The following is an 18,908-nucleotide window of genomic DNA, read 5'->3' on the forward strand; positions in this document are numbered from 1 at the left end:
TCACCTCCCTGCCTTCCCCCTGCTCACCTCTCTGCCTTTGTACTTCACCCATAGGGAACCCCCCATCCCACACCCTTCACCCACCTCTCCCTGCTCTCTCCTACCAGGCAGCAGCAGTGGGGAACCTGCCCCCCTTCCTGCGGGACCTGACGACACGGGTGCACAGTGCTGTGCCAGGGGGGCTGGTGATCTGGTACGACAGCGTCCTGCAGGATGGCACGCTGAGGTGGCAGAATGAGCTGAATGAGAACAATAGGTGAGGTTGGCAAAATTGGCCCTGGGTGGGGGGCATGAGCCCACCCCAAACCCTGTGCAGGAGTAGTCAGGGCATGACCTGTGCAGCCCTCAGTGTGGGGGGGTGTCTGTGAGGACAGCCACAGCAACTACCCTGCCACCCTGACCCTCATCCCTAGGGTGTTCTTCGATGCCTGTGATGGGCTGTTCACCAACTACAACTGGAAGGAGAAGCAGCTGGAGCACACACTCAGGCTGGCTGGGCCACGCCACGCCGACGTTTATGTTGGTGTCGATGTCTTTGCCCGTGGGGACGTAATCGGTGGTGGCTTCGACACTGACAAGGTGGGTGTGACAGGGCTGGGCCAGAATGGGGCCTTGGACCTCCCCTGGTGCAGGGCTCTGAGCTCCCGCCAATGGCTGTGCCATGCCCTGTTGGGCTGCTTACCTGGGGATGAACTGGTGAGGAGTGGGGGATCCCAGAGCTCCTGGACATGCATGGAGAGGGAGCTGGGGGTTCTCCAAGCTGCCATCCCTGGAGAGGGAGATGCCACAGCACATTCCCACAGTGTTCTGCCCCACCACGGGGCCAGTGGGACCTGGGAGGGAGCAGGAGCAGGGACAAGACAGGTGACAAAGTGACTACGTGGTCTGGTCTGTGCTGCTCACCACTCATCTCTGCAGTCCCTGCGCCTGATCCGCCAGCACAGCCTCTCCGCAGCCATCTTCGCTCCCGGCTGGGTCTATGAGCACCTGGGGGAGGAAAACTTCCTGCAGAATGAGAATAGGTGAGAGCAGCTCAGCAGGAGGTTGTGGAGGAATGGGGCTGGGCCAGGAGGACTGTGGGGTGGCAGGAACAGGGCTGCTGGGACACCGTGGCTGCCAGGGTACTGTGGCTGGCACCCGGGCTGCTGGCCAGGAGCCAGCTGGTCCCACTCTGCCACAGCTGACACGATGCTCTAGACCATACAGGGGAGCAGCTATAGCCGGGGGCTCTGCCCTGACACCCACCTTTGCCTCCAGGTTCTGGGGCTTGCTGGCTGACTACTTGCCCACACACAGCATCTGCACACTGCCCCTCGCCACCTCCTTCAGCCTGGGCATGGGCACCAGCAGGTTCCTGGATGGGAAGGTGGGTGCAGAGTGACAGTTCTGGTCTGGCTGGACTGGGTTGGGATGGGCAGGGGGTCCCTGCTCTTGGCTCCCTCAACCCAGCTCTCCCTGTGCTGCAGGATGAAGAGTCTGGGCCCTGGTATGACCTGAGCATGCAGGAGATCCAGCCCCTGTACCCAGAACACCAGGGCAGGCTGAGCACCAGCTGCTGCCTGCAGGACGCCTGGTGTGGGGGCAGCTCCCTGAGGCTGCAGGGGACCATTCCCCCCGGCGAGGAGCGCGTGGCCATCCGGTGAGTTGGGGCAAAGCCCTTTACCCCCTCCTCAGCACCAGGCTGGCACCATGTTGGCACAGCACAGCCAGCATGGCCCAAGCTGTGTGGCCCCAGGGCCTTGTGGCAAGTGAGCTGGGGCTCTGCCCACACTGCCCAGCACACCTAACCCAATGTATCTTTGTTTCTCTGTCTCTGTCTCTGTCTCTCTCTCTCTCTCTGGGTGGATTTGGGGTCATTAGCCTCTTCTCTTTGCAGATGCCGGCACCCCCCAAGCTCTTCTTGACCCTGCTCTACAAGCTGGAGGGGCCACAGTCCGATGACTTTGTGGTGGCACTGGAGGTCACCACCTGGGACTCAGGGACCTGCCTTGAGGGCAACCCCACTTCCCTGCCTGGTGAGGACCCTGTCTCGCCATGCTCTCTGCAGTGAGCACCCACTGTGTGCACGGGACCAGCTCAGTCCCCTGCCCCCTGACCTGGCTCCCTCTTGCAGAGCCCAATGGTCGGTATCACCCCCGGTTCCTCCCGGCTCCACCGCCTGGACTTGCCAAGCTGCTTGCTGCCTGCCACCGTGGCTCCCATGGCTGGACCAGCCGGTGAGTGCCCTGCCTGCATCCTGTCTCCACAGGCAGGCATGAGACACCGTGACTCCCTGGTACAATTCCCACTCTGCCCCTTCCCTCTTAGGTGCTATGAGCTGGAGCTGCAGGACTGCAGCCTGCGAGACCTCTCTGTGATTGTGTCCCGCCAGCAGCCCAGCCCACAGGAGACATCCTTCACCTGCCTCCTCGGGGAGGTCCGGGTGAGTGCCTGCCGCTGTCAGCTGGAGCCACCTGCCTGATGCCACCCTTGTTCTGGGAAGGTGGGAGGGTGCCTGCTGCTCCCTGACAGCCCTGTGGTTCCCTCACAGGTGCTGGACACGGCCAGCGTGGCGGCTTCCCCGCCACAGGTGCAGAGTGTGACAGCCTCGCAGCTTTGGTGGCAGGAGGGCCCTGAGCCCGAGGAGCTCTCGCTCAGCCTCACCCTGCGCTGGTCCTTCCCGCCTGGCCGTGCCGGATGCTTCCGTGTCCTGAGCCAGGGTGCCCGGTGCCGCCGGGGCCAGACGGCACCACAGCTGCTGGGGCTGGCACAGGGCTGCCTGTTCCGTGCCGTGGGGCTGCCGGTGCCGCGGCCGACGCCTGGGCAGTCCTGCCGGCTGGAGCTGCTGGTGGAACCGGTGCTGCGGGACGAGCTGCCCGTGGACCCCGACCGCTGGGGCCGCCTCGTGCTGGTCTATTCCTCACCAGGCAGTGGCACCAGCTCAGATGGGCATTAAAGCAACCGTTGTGCAGCCCGTTTTGTGTTTCCTCCATGCGGTGGGTGGGCTACGGGTGGGGGACACCAATGGTGGAGGCTGCATTTCATCACCCTGGATAGGTGGGTCCCTCTTCTCCCGATCTGTGGTTGTGCTCAGCCCTCACCATGGGGGCCCGCTGGGCGCTGACCAGGGCCCTGTGATGGGCTGGCAAGGACCTGTGACCTGCCCCCCAGCTCCTGCAGCCCTCACTGCCTGCAAGCTGTGTGTCCACAGGATGGGGCTACTTGTCCCAAGAACCCCAAGCCCCATACCCTCTCCCCTCAGGGCCCAGTCCAGTGGGGAGATGCCAGCATGGGTGGCCACTGTGCCCATCACTGTGGACCCAGCCCAGTGCCATCAGCCTGTGCTGCCTCCCCTGAGCATCTTCTGAGGAGGAGAGAAAATTTATAGCAGCAATTATTTTCTCACAGTCTGGTGAGCAAGCAATTAGCAGGCAGAAGCAGGCGAGCGCACTCGCAGTGGGGTACTCAGCCACACACCCTCTGTGTGCTGGCCCTGTCCCCAAACAATGCGGGCTCCGATCAGGGACATCAATGCCAGCGGTGAGGCGGGAACACGCTGGGGAACGAATTTCTTGATGGTTTGAAGAATGAAGGGCTAAGCCCAGCCAAGGAAGGGTTCCCTGTGCCGCACCCTGCTCCCTCGTCATGGTGAGGCCAAGGGCTCCGTGGGTCCCCCCCTCACCCACAGGCTGCAGCCCCCTGCTCAACACGACTGGACCTACTGTGGCAGCCGCAGCCCCACGCCCCTGCACCAGCACCCCAGTCAAAACCTGAGTTGCCCTGGTTGAAGAAAGAAATCTTTATTAATAATTTCAATAATAATAATAATAATAATAATAATCCTTGTAATAATAATAATAATAATAATAATAATAATAATACTGTTTATTAGAATGGTCACACCTTTAAGCATACAGGATGGGCCGGCGCCAGCCCGCACGCCGGGGCGGCGCAGGGGTGCTGTAAGGGAGAAGCCAGTACAGCGATGGACGGAGCTTTGTACACGGGGGTGGGCGGGGGCCGGGGCTATGTACACCAGGAATAGAAAAGGGGGAGCTCATCGCTGGGGCGTCAGGGGCGTCTGCAGACTATAAAGTGAGGTTTGAGGAGTGGCAGAGCCACGTGGGTGGGGGGCAAGGGGCTGAGTGCGAGGCCGCCCATGGGACAGGGCTGCACCCCAGGGTGGGCTCCACAGCACCCCATGCCATCAGCCACTGGAGCCAGTGTGCCAGCGGCTGCAGCCCAACCCCGGGGCTCGGGCAGGTCCCCACGGGTGATGCAGCGGCTGAGACCCCGCGCCCAGGGCTGGGGGGTCCCGCTGCCTTGGGCAGGGTGGCTGTGAGCATGACCCACGCTGCAGAGCAGGCGGGAGCAGGAGCAGGAGCGGGGCAGTCCCTGGCCCGGCTTCGGTCAGGGCTGCTCCGGGCAGGGTGGGAGCGCAGGGTGTCAGGGATGGAGGGAGGGGAAGGGGTCGCAAGCGAGTTGCAAGCTCCTCTTAACAAAAATTCCCTTTAAAAGGCAGAGGCTTGTCCCCTGCAACGCCTCAGCACCGCGGCCACGCCGCCGCCCCAGTTCCACACTGGAGCCGAGGCCTCGCACACTTGACACGCTGATGGCCGGCAGCGCCGGGTCTCGGGCAGCACGAAGCTGGGTCCCCACCCTGTCACCCGGTCCCCCGAGCCAGGCAGGGGTGCAACGCTCTGCCGGCACCCCCAGCGCTGCCACACCGGGAAAAGGAAGACGTGGTGCCCAGGCCCTGCGCCTGGGCAGGTGAGGGCCCCGTGGACCCCCACGGACCCCCATGCCGGCTCCCTCCCTGCCGGGCTGTGGGCCGGGGCGCAGCGGGTCCCTCCGGCGCGTCCGGCCGCCGGTGCTCGCCACGGCTCCTCCGGGACTTGCTCGCTCGGTGCTTGTGGACAGTTTGGGACTCACTTGGCTGCTTCCGCTTGGCTTTGTTTTTCTTTTTTTGTTGCTTTGCTTTTAATTTTTTTGTTCGGTTTTTTTTTTTTTTTTTTTGTGTGTGTGTGTGTGTATTTTTTTGCCCTTCCTGGTCCCAGAAGGAAACAGCCGTGGGTTCACTACAACAGAAACAAGAGAGGCAGGTCTTTCGCTGGAGCAGCCTGGCCGAGCCACTGGCCAGGGGGGACACAGGCACCAACCTGGCCCCCGAGCCCATACAGCCAGCCCAGCCTCATGCACTCAGCTCTGCAGAGCAGCGCGGTCAGCCCAGAGAAGTGCTATTGCCCGGGGGTGCCTTGGGGTCCTGCACCTTCCCCAACCCCATCTGTCTCCAGAGCTGGCAGCAGCCCCCGCCAGCTCCTCTCTCTCCTATGGGGGCAGAGGGGCTGCTTGGGAGCTGCCATCGCCCCATGCCCCAGCACCTCGGGTCAAGCATCCCTGTGGGCTGAGCACCCCGGCGGGCTGAGCATCCCCTCCTGCCTCACAGGGGAACGAGCCCTCTGCACCCCAGCCAGGGCAGTGCCTGTGGGGGGACCCTGCACCCCAGCTCTGGAAACGGGGTGCCACTGGGGCCGAGGGCTGGGCCCGTTCCCCGCGGTCCCCGGGGCGGGCGGACGGAGCAGGAGAGGTGCGGCGGGACGGAGCGGCTGAGGTAACCCTACAGGTGTGGGTGCCGCGGCCCCGCAGAGCCCGGCGCCAGCCCCGGCCACCCAGGCAGTGCCCGCGGGTCCTCCGCAGGCTCGGCCTCGGCTCTGTCTGCCTGGTTTGGTTTGGTGCTAGTGAGCATCAGGGGCAGTGGTGGGGGGGCTGGGTCTGTCTTGCTAGTAGGGAGTGAAGCGGCTGTACCCTCCTCGGTATAGACTAGCCTGCAACATCAAAGATGAAAAAAAAGCCAATCAGTATTTGGAGAGAGGCAAAGCCCAGATCTTCCCTTTTTTCCTTTTTTCTTCTCTTTTTTTTTTCCTCTTTCAACTGATAACAAATTCCTGCTGTTCTTGGGACATGAGGATTGGGCAAGGCCAGGGTGCCCAGTGCTGCCCAGGCTCTGTGGTGGCCATGGGTACTGCCCTGGGGCCAGAGGGTGCCATGTGCCCCAGCCATGGCACCGCCATGATGTGCCCACCGAGGAGCCTGTCCCCATCCCTGCTGTGGCACGGGGTTGGAAACCCCCAGGATGGAGTGCCCATGGCCCCTCACTAGTGGCTGCCTGGGGCTGGGGGTGCCAAGGGAGTAAAAAATGCCAGAGAAAGGTGGGTTGGCTTTGAGGTCCCACCCATGAGTGAGATTTTTCATCTTTGATGCTGTCAGAGATAGCCAAGAACCGCGGCGCATGGGGGGCTGCAGTGCTCCCTGTGTGTGGCTCTACGTGGGGACCTGGGGACAATGCCCTGCACTGGGATGAGAGAGGGGATCCCAGACTCCAGGCAGGGCCCTGGGACATTGAGCAGGCAGCTGGCATGGGGTGTAGCCAAGCCCCCGGGAAGCAGAGTGCATGGGCAGGACTACGCAGGGTGTGAGGGGTACACGGAGCAGAGGTGCAGGGTAGGGGGTCTTCTCTCCTGCAGACAGAGCCAGGCAGGGGCTGCGCTGTCCCCGCTCCCCTCCCACAGTCCCCGTGTGTGGGGGTGCCCCATGCCCTGCAGGCTGGCCGGCTGCCGTGCTGGCCCCCTCCCCGGGCTGGCTGCAGCCCCCCGGAAGCAGAGGAAGGCCGAGGGGCTGCTCTTACCATGGTGCCGATGCTGTACGTGGCGGCAGGGCCGATGGTGTGGTGGTAGGGGTCTGCTGCTGCGTACACTCTGCCGTAACTAGGAAGGAGCAAACACAGTGGTGGTTGTTAGTGACAAGAGTGGGGGTCCTGTCTCCCCTTGGAGCCCTCCTGCCCAGCTGTGCCTGGGAGCCCCCCAGAATCTCCCTCCAGTGGTGCCAGCCCTTTCCAGTCCCAGCTCCGAGGGAAGCGCAGGGGTCCCAGTTTGCAGGACACCCTCCCCATGCCTGACCCTGCCCATCCTGCGGTGCACAAGAGCTGGGGGGGTCAGAGTGCAGGGGGTGACACGGGGCTCCCCCCCCGCGGTGCTTACCTGTCACTGTACGCTGCCGCTGCTGCCGCAGGCTGGGCGTACCTGTAGGCAGCATAGCCCCCCTGCAGGGAGGAGAGACTGGTCAGGGGGCAGCACCCACGGTGGGGGGAACCAGGGTGAGGGCAACTGGGTGCCCCACGGCACTGCACATTACAGTGGTGAGGCCTGTGGGGAGTCAGTGCTGGTGCCACTGGGCACGCAGCAGCCTCATTACCATTCCCCAAGGGCTTTCACAAACATTAACCTTAAAAAATTAAATTTCCAGAGGAGAGAATGTCACCTCCCCACTCGCTTTAATGAGGTGCCACGTTAGATAAATCCTTCAGCGCCCGCCTGAAATATTGCTGCTGGCTCCTCAGACACAGAGGTTAAACGTGGGTGTAAGGCACTGAGACCGTAAATCCCACGTGGTGCTGGCCCCGCAAGGGGGCTGGTGGGCACAAGACAGGGCACAGGACCCCAGGCAATGCCACCCAGATCGCTCCAGAGGAGACACACTCTGTTCATACTCTGCCTCCCAGGAAAAGGGGGTGGCAGGGGCAGAGCCCACCATGGAGATGCCCAGTGCTGCCTGCTCCCTGCCCTGGCATGGGGTCCCCATCATGGCCCAGCCCTGGGCACAGTGTCACTTACATAGATCTCAGCTCCGTAGAACCCGTCCTGGTAGACGACCCTGGAAATGAGGTGGAGGCGTCAGAGCCGGGCCAGTGTCCCCAGATGAGGGGGGCAGAATGAGGGTGGTGAACGAGGGGAGCTGCCTCAACAGCGCAGCTGAGGGGTGAGGAGTGGTTGTGCAGGCCCTCGAGGGCATGTCCAGGCTGGCACCCTGGGCAGGGACCTAGGGACAGGTGGACGGCACGGCCCAGGGCCAGGGGTGCTACAGGGATGGAGGAGTCTGGAGCATGATAGCTGCTGGGAGCAGCTGAGCAGCTGCAGATGGCCATGGCCATGTCCGTGCCCAATGCCAGCACAGCCACATGTGCCAGGAGAGAGTCTCCATTAAACCAACCATCCTGGCTGGAATAACATCCCGTGCCTTGGGGCACAGGAGGCTGGTGAGTGCGTGGGTCACCCTGAGGGCAGCAGCCTGGGGGTTGCAGAGAGTCCATGGCCAAGCAAGTGCTGTGGGAGCTGCAGCCCGTTCCTGATGTGTCAGAGCCTGGTGACGCTGCTGCAGACCCGGAGCAGTGCCAGCACAAGCCCCCCGCCCCAGCAGGGCCCCGCCGTGGCCGTGGATACTCACGTGCCGTAGGTTGGGATGGGTGGCGGCGGCGGCGCAGCTCGGAAGGTGTTGTAGACGGCGCGTCCCCGTCCCCGTAGGTGTGCCCCTCGGTAGGCCACGGCTGTCCCCGTGGTGGGGTATGGGAATCCCGTTACTGTGGGAGGAGGGGACACACATGGGCTTTCCACAGCAGGTCTGCACAGCCGCAGCGGGGGTGACAGAGCCCACCTCTGTACCCCCGGCCTGTCAGGGACATGGTCCCGTGGGGATGCTGGGCAAGGGGATGGGATGGGGGGAGCAGTCCAGGCAGGGGTCCAGGACAGGGAGAGGGACTGGGGGCTGCTTGTTGTGCTGAGCAGTGGCAAGGTCAGACAGAATGCAGAGCTGACGTCTGGGGGGCACCTGTGGCAGGGACGGCTGCAACCCGGTTATTACCTGCGTAGAATTCGGGGCCATAGACTGCTCCCACCACTGGGTTCAGCTTCCAGCCTGTGGGCAGAGAGAGCCAGTGAGGACAGGGCACTGCTCCCGTGGCACACTCCTGAGGGGCCACAGCCCCATCCCTGGGCAGGAGGAGGGCATGGAGGGGTTGTATGCCCGCACTGGGCAGGGGTGGCTGCTCTCCACAGCGGAGGATGTTCACAGTCAGAGCTCCACGGCAGCCAGGCAGTGAGCGTGCCCAGGGGATGCCCCTGCCCACTGCAGTCCCTGCTCTCTGGACACTGGCCCTTACCGTTGGTGTAAGGGTTGGCCACCTTCTTGTTGGTCATGACGCGGGCTGTGGCATTGTTCACCTGCAGAGAGAGGGACAGGGGCTCAGTGCCTGCGGGCCGTGGGGCTGGTGAGGCCGTGGTCCAGAGGGCCCGCTCGGCTGTGCTCGGTGCATCTCGCTGCTGCTGCAGGTGCCGGAGCGAAGGACGCCGGCTGCAGCGGAGCCGTCACCAGGCAAGTCTCTGCCCGCAGCCGCCCCACCACACGCAGACCTGCTCGTACCCCCAGCCAGGCCAGGCCTCCTGGCTTCAGCAACGAGTGTGGGTCAGGCTGGTGGCTGATGCCCTGAGTGCTGCGGTGCCATGCTCAGGCCTGGCTTTGTTGGACCATGTTTTCCCCATCCATGGGGCGCTGCTGTGCCCTGCGAGGCTCCTTCCCTGCCCTCAGCACTGCTGGGACGTTTTGTCCCATTCCCTCTGCCATGTGCCACCCTGCTTCCCACTGCTTGCCGGCCATCAGTGAGGAGCTGCTGATGAATGGGCAGAGCCTGATGCCTGTGCCAGGCCTGGAGAAATCAAAGCCTCCAGGGACAGGTAACCTCCGGCACTGCGGGTGCAGAGCCCTGAGTGGATCCCCCCTCCCGGCACAGGACAGGTGGGAACGGCACATGGGGCAGAGCCCTAAAGCTCCCTGCAGAGCGTGGGGCAGCTACACAGCAGGCACAGGGCTGCGGGTGGGGGTCTCTGCCAGACCCATCTGTACCAGATGGCAGAACAAAGCCCCAGCTGAAATCCCGGCTCTTCCTGCACATGGGAGGTTCCTTTGGGCCGGATGCTCCTTGTGCCAAGCGATGAACTTCCTGGCAGCCGGCACACATGCTCCTGTGCCACATTCAGGGACACATGCAAAGGCCGGGCACAGCTCCCCGGGGGCACCCAGGACCCAGAGCTGCCCTCAAGCATCCCGCAGCCCGGGCAGGGGACACGCACACGCAGGCATGGCACGGCACTAGCACACTTATCTGAGCACCTCAATCTTCCGGCCCTCTACGATGGTGCCATTCAGCTTCTCTCGTGCCCGGTCGGCATCTGTGCTAGTTTCAAAAGTTACAAACCCAAAACCCTGTGAGCAGAGGAGAAAAGGAGAAAGAAGGAGACAGAGAGAGAGAGACAGAGAGAGGGTGCGGGGACAGAGAGAGAGAGGGGGTGAATCAGGAGAGCTGGCACAGAGGTGAGGCTGCCACAGTGCAGAGATGGAGAGCCCGGGCTGGGGTCCCCGCAGGGCCTGGGGGTCCCGGCTGAGGCCCCAGCATCGCCCACAAGCTGGGAGAAGAGTCTGGGAGAGGGGCACAGAAAACGGGGAAGATACAACAGAGACATCCAGACACAGAGGGACATGAGCTGCCTGTGGGGGGGCAGAGCAAGCCCTTCCTTCCCTCCAGTGCCAGGGCCACCCCAGTTGGTGCAGGAGCTACCCCGAGATGGGGCATCCCATGCCAAGATCCCATGGGGCAGGAGAGGAGAGTAGGTTACAGTGCTGTCAGGCAACCCAGCTCCGCTGACCCCCTCCCCAGGACTTGCCATACAGTGCCAGCTGTGGGCAGCACCCACCTTGGAGCCCCGTTCATTGAAAATGATCTCCACATCCAGTATCTTCCCGAATTGCTGCAAGTGGAGAGAGCAGAAGGGTGAGTGCCTGTAGAGCTCCTGGCCCCACACCCGGGGCTGCTGGCATGGGGCTCTGTGCCAGGGATGGGCCAGGGGCTGCCTTGGGGGCCAGGGCCAGGGAGTCTCAAGGCCATGCAGGGGAAAACCCTCATCCATCCCATGGCTCCCACTCTGCCAGGACTTTGGGAGTGTCACCCAAAATCTCATTAGCCAGCACTACTCTGAGTCCTAATGAGGGCTAGGAAGGGGATAGTGAGGGGAGACAAGGGTTCTGTGTCACTCCCCGCTCCATGCACAAGATGGGCCCTTGGAAGGGGACAGTGTCAGTGTCCCAATGGTGACACAGGGTAGCATTGAGCAGGGAGCAGGTGACATGGTGCTGGATGGGGCTGGACTCACCCCAAACATTTGCCGCAGGTCAGGGTCCCGGAATCGGAAGGGGATGTTGGAGACGTGTAACCTCTTAGGCTGCTGCTTGTCTGTGTTGTCTGAGGAATGTAGCTGCTGGCTGTCTGTCTGTGCCGCCTCGTCTGTCTGCTGTGGGAGGCACCACCACCATCATCCCCTGGCCGTGCCCGACTCATGTCCCTGCTGGGGCTCCAGTCTTGGGGAATGTCCCCCTGCCCTGTGCTTGGCCCTGCCTGCCCCCAGGGACACCCTGAAACCAGCGGTCCCCAAGCCTCAGGCAGCACCCCATGAGTGTCCCTGCATCCTGCTGAGTTGGGGGGATGATGGCAGGGCTGGGGGGGTGCTTGAGGCCGGGGTGCAGATGCTGCCTGCCGGGCCATGTGGAAGCACCGGGAAATGCTGAGCTCAGCGCTTTCCCAGTGCTGAGTTCCAGCCCTGTAATTGCCATGATCTGGTGGACCAGAGCCAAGCAGGTGGATTACAAGTGATTAGAAATGACGGGGAGGGGCTGCTCGGAGAGGCGATGGTGGGAGCACCCAGCCCGGTGCCCCGTGGGACTGCAGCCAGGCAGCACCACTGCCCCAGCACCCTCCCAGATGCTCTGGCAATGCCCTCGGCCCCCCCGTGCCCCCTGACCCGCTGCCTTACCGGTACCGTCTGTGTCCCTGCTATGGACTGTGTGCTGGCGTCGGTGCCCGGCTGCTCGGCGTGGCTCTGTGCTGGTGTGTAGAGGGTCATGGCGTGCTCCGGTACTGTGCTCTGCCCCGAGTAGTCCTGCGTGGGGTGGGGGTGCGGTGGTGCGTACTCTGCGGGGATTCCGTTCTGGGGGGGCGGGGGGTACTGGGCCGGGGGGTAGGGCTGAGCCATCGCGTCCGGCGGAGCCGTGGTGTCCTGGTTACCCTGCCAAGAGAGTGGCACCGTCCCCCTTAGCCGCTGGTGTACCTGGGGTGCCTGGGCTGCCACCTGCCCACAGATGGAGTCCTGGTCCCCGCAGCCAGACCCAGGCCCCCCCACCCCACTACTCCACAGCCCCCCTAAACACTGGTCCATCTCCGTGCTGCAGTGGCTCTGGGCTCACGTTTCTATCGGCTGAGCCCCGATCCTCTCCCCCTCTGAGGCCCTGTGTACCTAGTGCACTGGGGCTTGGGTAGGAGGATGGACACTCCTCCATGGAGTTTAACTCCTGAAGTTGGCACATCTCTGCCCTTGGGGACAGAGACCCAGGTAGACCCCATTTTGAAGCCCAAGGTGAGGCAAAGCAGAGCCTGACTGGCAGCATTGCTGTGGGGGGGCTGCACAGCACTGGCACCTGCCAGTGTCCCAGTGCCAGTGGTGGCAGTCAAGGGGAACAGGGCTGGGCAGGCAGGGAGGCGAGGCAGAGAGGAGGAATGCTGATGGTCCCTTGGTAAACACCATACAGGGATCAATTAACTGCTAAATATTTGATTAGGCCTTTTGCTCTAACGCAGCGGGCCTGGCTGCCCCAGTCAAACCGGGTAAGCTGTACCCACGCCAAAGGCCGAAGGCTGTTGGGGGTTTGTGGGGGGCTGGAGGTGTCACCCACACGGCTGTGCAGCCCACAGCCTGCACCTCTCCTGCACACCCACCCATTCACCCACTGTCCATCTTCACAGCCCAGCGTGCCCCCGTGGGCTCTCCCCCCTCACACACGTGTGTGCCGCGCACAGCCGCCCACCACGGCGTGTGGCCACAGCCCCCACAGCAGCCCCGAGGCCACGCAGGGCAGCGCCCGCAGCCCCCCAGATGCTTTACAACGTGCCGTGGCAGCCTCTCGCCCGTGAAATCCATCTGTGGCTCAGCCTGCGGAGACAAGCTCCTTAATTGTGTGTGCCGCGAATTTATGTTGCTGGGGGATGGCAGAGGGCTGCAGAGGGGACGCGCTGGCAGCCGCCATCCCCAGCCCACAGGGCCGTCGCGCCTGCGAGGGCGGCGGCAGAGCCGCGCCGGGGACACATGGAAACCCAGCGGGAATAGCCCCGCTGCAGATCTGCAAGTCATCGGCAGCGCCGGCCGTGCTGACTCAGCTGCTCGGGACGCGCCAGCCTGAGGCACCTGCCAGCGCGGGCCGGGGCTGCCACGCTGCAGGAGCCGAGCCCATCGCCGGTGCTGCCCCAAGACGGGCAGCCAGGAACTGCTCCTGCCCACACCGCTCCTGCCCACACCGCTCCTGCCCACACCGCAGGTGCTAACGCCACCTGGCATCTAACCCTGCTCCAGGGAGCAGGCAGACACCGACAGTCGCAGCGGTCACACCTCCAGTGTGACCCTCCCTGCTGCATCCCTAGTTCCCAGTGCCCACCTTTGCCTTGCCTGCATGCACAGAGAAAGGAGCAGCCCACATCCCTCCTGCCTGGGACACTCATCCTAGCTGTCACCACAGCCAGGATCAGCCACCACCATGTGGGGACCGGGGGCAGGGGGATGCAGATGGGTGCCAGGACAGGGACTGTCCCGACCTGCCCAGATCTTGGGCCCTGCTGGCCCCTCGTCAGCCTGTCCTGACAGCCATGTTCGTACCAGTTATTAATTAGGGCTGTCGCAGAGCCTGTCAACCCGGGTATTATTTCATTCAGGGACCATTAGGTTCCCCCGGTTGCTGCTCACAGTGTCGGGGCTGCAGGTGCTGCAGAGACGCAAATCCAGGGCTCCCAGGGCTCCCAGTGCCTCCCACTGCCCCCAGCACCCAGCCACCCCCACTGGGGACAGGGCTGCTCAGTGGCTGGTGGGGGTTGGGGGTGAGGGCTCCATGGGGAGGGGGATGCCGGTGGGTTTGGTTGTGTGATGCTTGCTGATATCACAGGGAAAAAGCTGCTGCTCAGCTCTGCACCCCACACTGCCCGCAGTACTGGAACAGCCCCATCCCCAGGCAGCCCTGGGCAGTGAGGGCCCCCCTGCTCCTCCCAGGTGGTTACTGTGGCCCCTTCTCGAGGTTCCTCCCTGCACTGAGCACCCAGGGGTCCTGGGGGACCCAGTTCTGCAGCCCAGAAGAGGCAGCCCGGGTGCTCCCAGCCTGGTGTGCCTGGCCATGTGGGGAGCCCGTGGCACAGTGCTGGCCTGTGGGTGGTAGGGACAGGTGCTCTGACACACATCCCTTGCTCCCACTGTACCTGTTCCTCCTGGGGTGTGGGAATGCTCCCACACGGTGCTTTCGGCACTTGCAATAAAAGAAATGCTGATCATTAATAGTCCTTGGCCTCATTTAAAACGAGACAGATCAGTGTAGTGCCCAAGCCTGGAGCAAAGCCGGTGGCATTTAACATGGCACAGGAGACACAAGTAGTACTCCACCACCTCCGCTGCCCACCTGCTTGTGCAGGTACTGCCAGGACTGTGGCACAGCCCTGTGCTGAAACACCACAGCCCCAGGGACAGCAGGGGAGAGGCTGGGATGGGGAGCCCAAGTTCCCCTGTGCAGTGTCCCCTGTATGGTGTCCCCTGCCCGGTGGCTGCTGCCTGGCATCCTCTCCATGGTGTCCCCTGCCCTGCCCATGGCTCAGTCTCGCACCACCAGCCCTGCGCAACGGCTGCTGCAGCAGGCAGTGGGTAGATATCATCTTTAGCTGATTAAATGTCCCTCATTAACGAGTTTCTTTAATTAATGAAGTTTTTTTGTTTGCTCCACTTGCTTTCTCCCCCTGTACTCTGCCTCCTCAGCACAATCCAGGCCATTTCCTTTCAAGTCATTTAGTGTGTGGGGCCGGTTCCTGCCGACGCCGCACTTTGGTGATTGTGCCTGTCAGCTTGGGGCTGACAACGCCGTTTCCCACATTTGCTCCTTTTTAAGAAAATAATGCACCGAGAGCCCCCAGACCCAGAGGATGGGTCAGAGCAATCAGCCGAGTGCAGAGCCCTGTGCTAACAATGGGGCACCCGCTGGCCACGAGCACCCTGCGATGGGCCACCAAACCCTGCCCACAGCAGGCATCCTGCCAGCACAGTGATGGTGCCACGAGTGAGTGCCTGGGGTTATCGGCCGCACACCAGCACCTGCACCCTGCTGCCACCACAGCCGCAGCCACCACAGCCGTGCCTAATTTCCTCTAAAGCCTCATGGCCACCCTGCTGCTTTGGCCTGGCCCCACTCCCATCTCCAGCCCATGCCAACTCCCACCAGCCCACTCTGCCTGCAGCTGGGCCCTTCCCACACTACGCAGTGTTGATGGTGCAGAGGCAGCACAGCATTGCCCAGTCACAGCATGACACCACCCAGTCATGGTATGGCACTGATTGGTCATGGCAGGACACTGCTTGGTCATGGCATGGTACTGCCTGGTCACGGCTCGGCACTGCCAGGTCATGGTTGAACCTGCTTGGTCACAGCACCACCCTCTCATGTACAGCTGGGCTTGAAGCCAGCATGTGGAGCCCCGGAGCAGCTGGAGAACGGACACAGTCCTGTCACCACACACCTCCCCACCCTGACAGTGGTCCCCACTGCTGCAGCTGTCCCAACTCCTCCTGCTGGGAACCAGACACCTCCTGTGGGGGTGGGAAATGGGGCCGAGGTCCTCCCCCCACCACAGCATCTGCAGAGCACCCCCAGGCGTTCCTGCAAGCTGCAGAGCCTCAGTGGGCACATCCCACAGGCAGCACAGGCAGGGCAAGCAGCATGGGCAGAGAGTGCAGGCAGAAAGCACGTAGCTGTGACCTGGAGTGGCTTCTGCCCGCTCATGGAGGACAGGGCATCCCCTTGCCACATTATGAGGCAGCCTGAGGTCACTGCTGTGCTCAGGGAAGGGTGTTGAGCAATTCCCAAGGTCCCCTGTGGACCTGTGCCTACCAGCAGGAGACCGAGCAGGCAGCAGCCAGGGATGCCAATGGGACCATCTGCCCTTGTGCCCACTGCTCCAGAGCAGGGCAATGTAGCACGCTGGGCTGCAGAGATGGGCTCAGCAAATGCCCCAATGGAGGCAGGAAGGTCCTGGCATGGTCCCACGTGCCCCCCATGCACCCTGGGCCCCCCCTGCCATCACTGTGCCCAGCACGGCTCATCTGCGTGACAGCCACAACGTCCCCTCTTCGACCCGGCAGCTCGTTCATGCTAATGACTGTCAACATGAAACAGAGGCCGTGAAGGGGAAGAAAATTACTCCCTGAAAAGGAATTGACTGATCCCCATCATTTCTCACGGAACCACTGACCTGTGAATATTTCATTACCCCAAATGCTGCACCATCCATACAAAGCAGCACCTGGCCCTGCACAGGCACCGGCCGTGGAGCTCCCAGCTGCGGTGGAGCAGGGTCAGGGTGCTCACCATGGGGACAGCCCTGGCCCCAGGAGGGACGAGCTCTGCCCACCGTGGGGACAGTGGGAGGTGGCGGTGGGTTGCTTCTCCCCAGAGTGGGGCCAGACCTCACAGAAAGCTGGGTGGGACGATGAGGAAGGACCCGGGGGAAGCAGCAGTGAAGGCGTGAGGAGCTGCGGGGACCAGAGGCAGCAGCAGTGGCACTGGATGTCTTCATCACCGGGGCGCAGAGAGGGGTGAGAGGCTGGTAATGGCATCTGCCAGGGATGCTCCGGTGGGAAGGGAGTGCCGCAGAGAGCAGCAGGGCTGGTGAGGCCAGGCGGGACCCGAGGGGCAGCAGTGATGGTGTGAGAGGAGGACGAGTGGGGAGGAGCAGACCAGTCCACTGGCATGGGAAACACCATTTTTCTGAGCTGCCACACACTGTCCAGGCACCTTCCATTCCCCCTTCCCTGCTCCTACCCTTGGCCCCCCGAGCCCCCACCAACAGAGTCAGGGCTGGACGCTGCTGCCCCTCTGTCCACAGGAGCCTGGGGAGGAAGGATGCAGTGGTGGCAGCCATGTGACATGCAGGAGTGGGGATGATGAGATGCTGGCCTGGGCACACACCTGTGCACGTGTCCCCATCACCTCCAGTGCAGGGCAGGGGGACCACAGTCCGGCCCCAGCTCCTGGCTCTGCCAGCTGGAAACTTCGGAGCTGAAGCTGCATGAAATATTCATGAAGTAAATGGTGCAATTTCATCTGCATTCAGCCAACTTCATGTATATTTCAGAGTATTATGAAATGATAATGTTGTGTAACCGAGGCGAGACGGGGGTGCTTGGGGGGGCTCCTGGCCACCCCCCGCCTGCGTGGCCGACAGCTCCCAGCTCGCCTGTACCTGTGCCGCTGCAGCGGGAGGGACCGACGGCTGCGCTCCCGTCGGAGATGTGGCAGGAGCAGGCGCAGCATGGGAGGAACAGAGCTCTGGGACACGCGGCACTCTGCTCCCTCCTGATCAGGGCCCGGAATCTCCGGTGGGGTCAGGGCTCACCCGTGGCAGCTCGTGGCATTGTCAGCGATGCCAGGGCTCACCTGCAGCAGCTCCTGGCATCACTGGCAGTGTAGGTGGCATTCCCGGCACAACTCTTCCTTCAGGCACGCTGGAGCAAGTCACACCTGGTCTATGCAGTGTTGGCCGGTATTCCCAGAAGTATCTGGTCCCCAGTGGCCACCAAAATGTTGGGACAGGTGGCACATAAGGTACAAACTTGGCTGCAGAGTGCAGGGATGGGCTGGAGAGGACCTGAGTCCTCGGCAGCGTCCACTGGAGTTACCTGCTCCTCCTGAGCCACACAGGCACCAGAGTGTTGGATGCCGGTGCCCGGGCACTGCACACCTTGGCACACCAGGGTGACCCGTCTGCTGTTCCAGCAGTCCTGGGAACAGCTGCTGTGTCCTCCTGCTGGCAAGGGCTGGGGGCTCTAAAACCCTTGCGTGGAGCTGCCAGAGCCCAGCTGGATCCAGGCAGCTCCAGACAAAGTAACCAGTGGGATGAACGACCATGTCCACTGGCCTCATGCCTTCCTGCCAGCTCCACTGCCATTCCACACCTGGCTCCAGAGCTCACAGGGCTCAAGGAGCCCAGCTGGACCCTGGCCCTGATCCTGCAGAACCCTTCACACTCCAGAGTCCTCTCACAGCCCCTCTCCCTGCCACACCTTTGCTGCTGCGCTGGGGCTGTGGTGCAGCTGCTTGCATGGCCAGTGTGGGCACCTGGGGCACCATGGACCCATGTGTTTGCCTGGACAGTGCTCACACACAGCCCTCTCTAATAGGCAGCCAGGAGCATAATTTTTCCTCTAATTACATATTCAGCACTTCTGAGAAAATGAGATTTTGGTAATTCAATTGGACTGAGCAGCAGCGCTATAATAAAATGAAATTTGTAACAATCGCGCAGTTAAATTAGTTAAATGGAGAGGAAGGAGCTGTGGAAAATTGACCCCTCGATCTCCTAAAGACTAATCAGACATTTGAACCGGGTTGTGCTAACAAAGCCCCCGGGGTGTTCGGCACAGAGAGAGGGGAAACCAGAGACACCGCGAGGGAAGAGTTGGAAAACAGCCGGGACCTTGCGGTGCCGCAGAGGGGACGCCCCTGCTCCAGTCCTGGGGTGGGCCAGGATGGGTTCGGTGGGGAAGGTTTTGGGTACAATACTGGTGCCATGCCCTCTGTGGCACTGGCCATCTCCAGGCCTTGGCCAACTAGGTCCCAGCAATGGCTGATGCTGTGGAGGCCACTGTCCCCACGGGCTCCTGGACACACGCTGCATCCTTACTGAGTGCACACAGGGTGGCAGATGGTCCCCCTCTGCCAGCAGGGACTGCAGGGACATGAGCACCTGTGCCCTGCAGTGGGACCAGCCCTGAGTGGGAACAGGCACTGCAGGACCACCTGGACAGGGACAACACACCACACTGGGCACATGGGGGAGGAGCATCCCACAGGCTGGAGGGGCTCTACAGCAGGTACAACGTAATTAGCCTCAATATTTATCTTGTTGTTCCTCTTCTCTATTTTTTCTTGTGAAAGAAAAGGAGAAAAAGACGAGTTTCTCATTTGCAAGTTAA

The 18,908-nt window shown here is 62.4% G+C and overlaps 2 protein-coding genes across 11 annotated transcripts in view; one reads left to right on the forward strand and one right to left on the reverse strand.

Annotated features, from left to right (window-relative positions):
* The window catches only part of ENGASE (endo-beta-N-acetylglucosaminidase), a 4,675-nt gene extending 1,725 nt beyond the window's left edge, over positions 1–2,950 (forward strand). Inside the window, exons 6-14 of the mRNA XM_027667532.1 lie at positions 108–256; positions 414–579; positions 919–1,022; positions 1,258–1,366; positions 1,467–1,639; positions 1,861–2,015; positions 2,114–2,216; positions 2,308–2,422; positions 2,531–2,950. Coding sequence (XP_027523333.1) covers positions 108–256; positions 414–579; positions 919–1,022; positions 1,258–1,366; positions 1,467–1,639; positions 1,861–2,015; positions 2,114–2,216; positions 2,308–2,422; positions 2,531–2,935 — 1,479 coding nt within the window. The 3' untranslated portion in view covers positions 2,936–2,950. The remainder of the gene's footprint in view (positions 1–107; positions 257–413; positions 580–918; positions 1,023–1,257; positions 1,367–1,466; positions 1,640–1,860; positions 2,016–2,113; positions 2,217–2,307; positions 2,423–2,530) is intronic.
* Positions 2,951–4,956: 2,006 nt separating this feature from the next.
* The window catches only part of RBFOX3 (RNA binding fox-1 homolog 3), a 142,971-nt gene continuing 129,019 nt past the window's right edge, over positions 4,957–18,908 (reverse strand). For 7 of the 10 annotated variants that reach the window (XM_027667517.1, XM_027667524.1, XM_027667523.1 and 4 more), the window contains 11 exons: positions 11,673–11,924; positions 11,016–11,153; positions 10,560–10,613; positions 9,979–10,071; positions 8,972–9,032; positions 8,674–8,727; positions 8,260–8,392; positions 7,650–7,689; positions 7,017–7,078; positions 6,665–6,743; positions 5,083–5,804 (listed from right to left, as the gene is read on the reverse strand). In XM_027667517.1, the coding sequence (XP_027523318.1) occupies positions 5,760–5,804; positions 6,665–6,743; positions 7,017–7,078; positions 7,650–7,689; positions 8,260–8,392; positions 8,674–8,727; positions 8,972–9,032; positions 9,979–10,071; positions 10,560–10,613; positions 11,016–11,153; positions 11,673–11,924 (1,011 nt within the window). In that variant the 3' untranslated portion in view covers positions 5,083–5,759. Of the gene's footprint in view, positions 5,058–5,082; positions 5,805–6,664; positions 6,744–7,016; positions 7,079–7,649; positions 7,690–8,259; positions 8,393–8,673; positions 8,728–8,971; positions 9,033–9,978; positions 10,072–10,559; positions 10,614–11,015; positions 11,154–11,672; positions 11,925–13,562; positions 13,874–18,908 lie in introns of those variants that run through there. The other 3 variants (XM_027667525.1, XM_027667521.1, XM_027667520.1) reach the window with 3 other exon arrangements.

Source organism: Corapipo altera, unplaced genomic scaffold (assembly GCF_003945725.1).
Source record: "Corapipo altera isolate COAL_440 unplaced genomic scaffold, ASM394572v1 305, whole genome shotgun sequence".
Lineage (NCBI taxonomy): Eukaryota > Metazoa > Chordata > Aves > Passeriformes > Pipridae > Corapipo > Corapipo altera.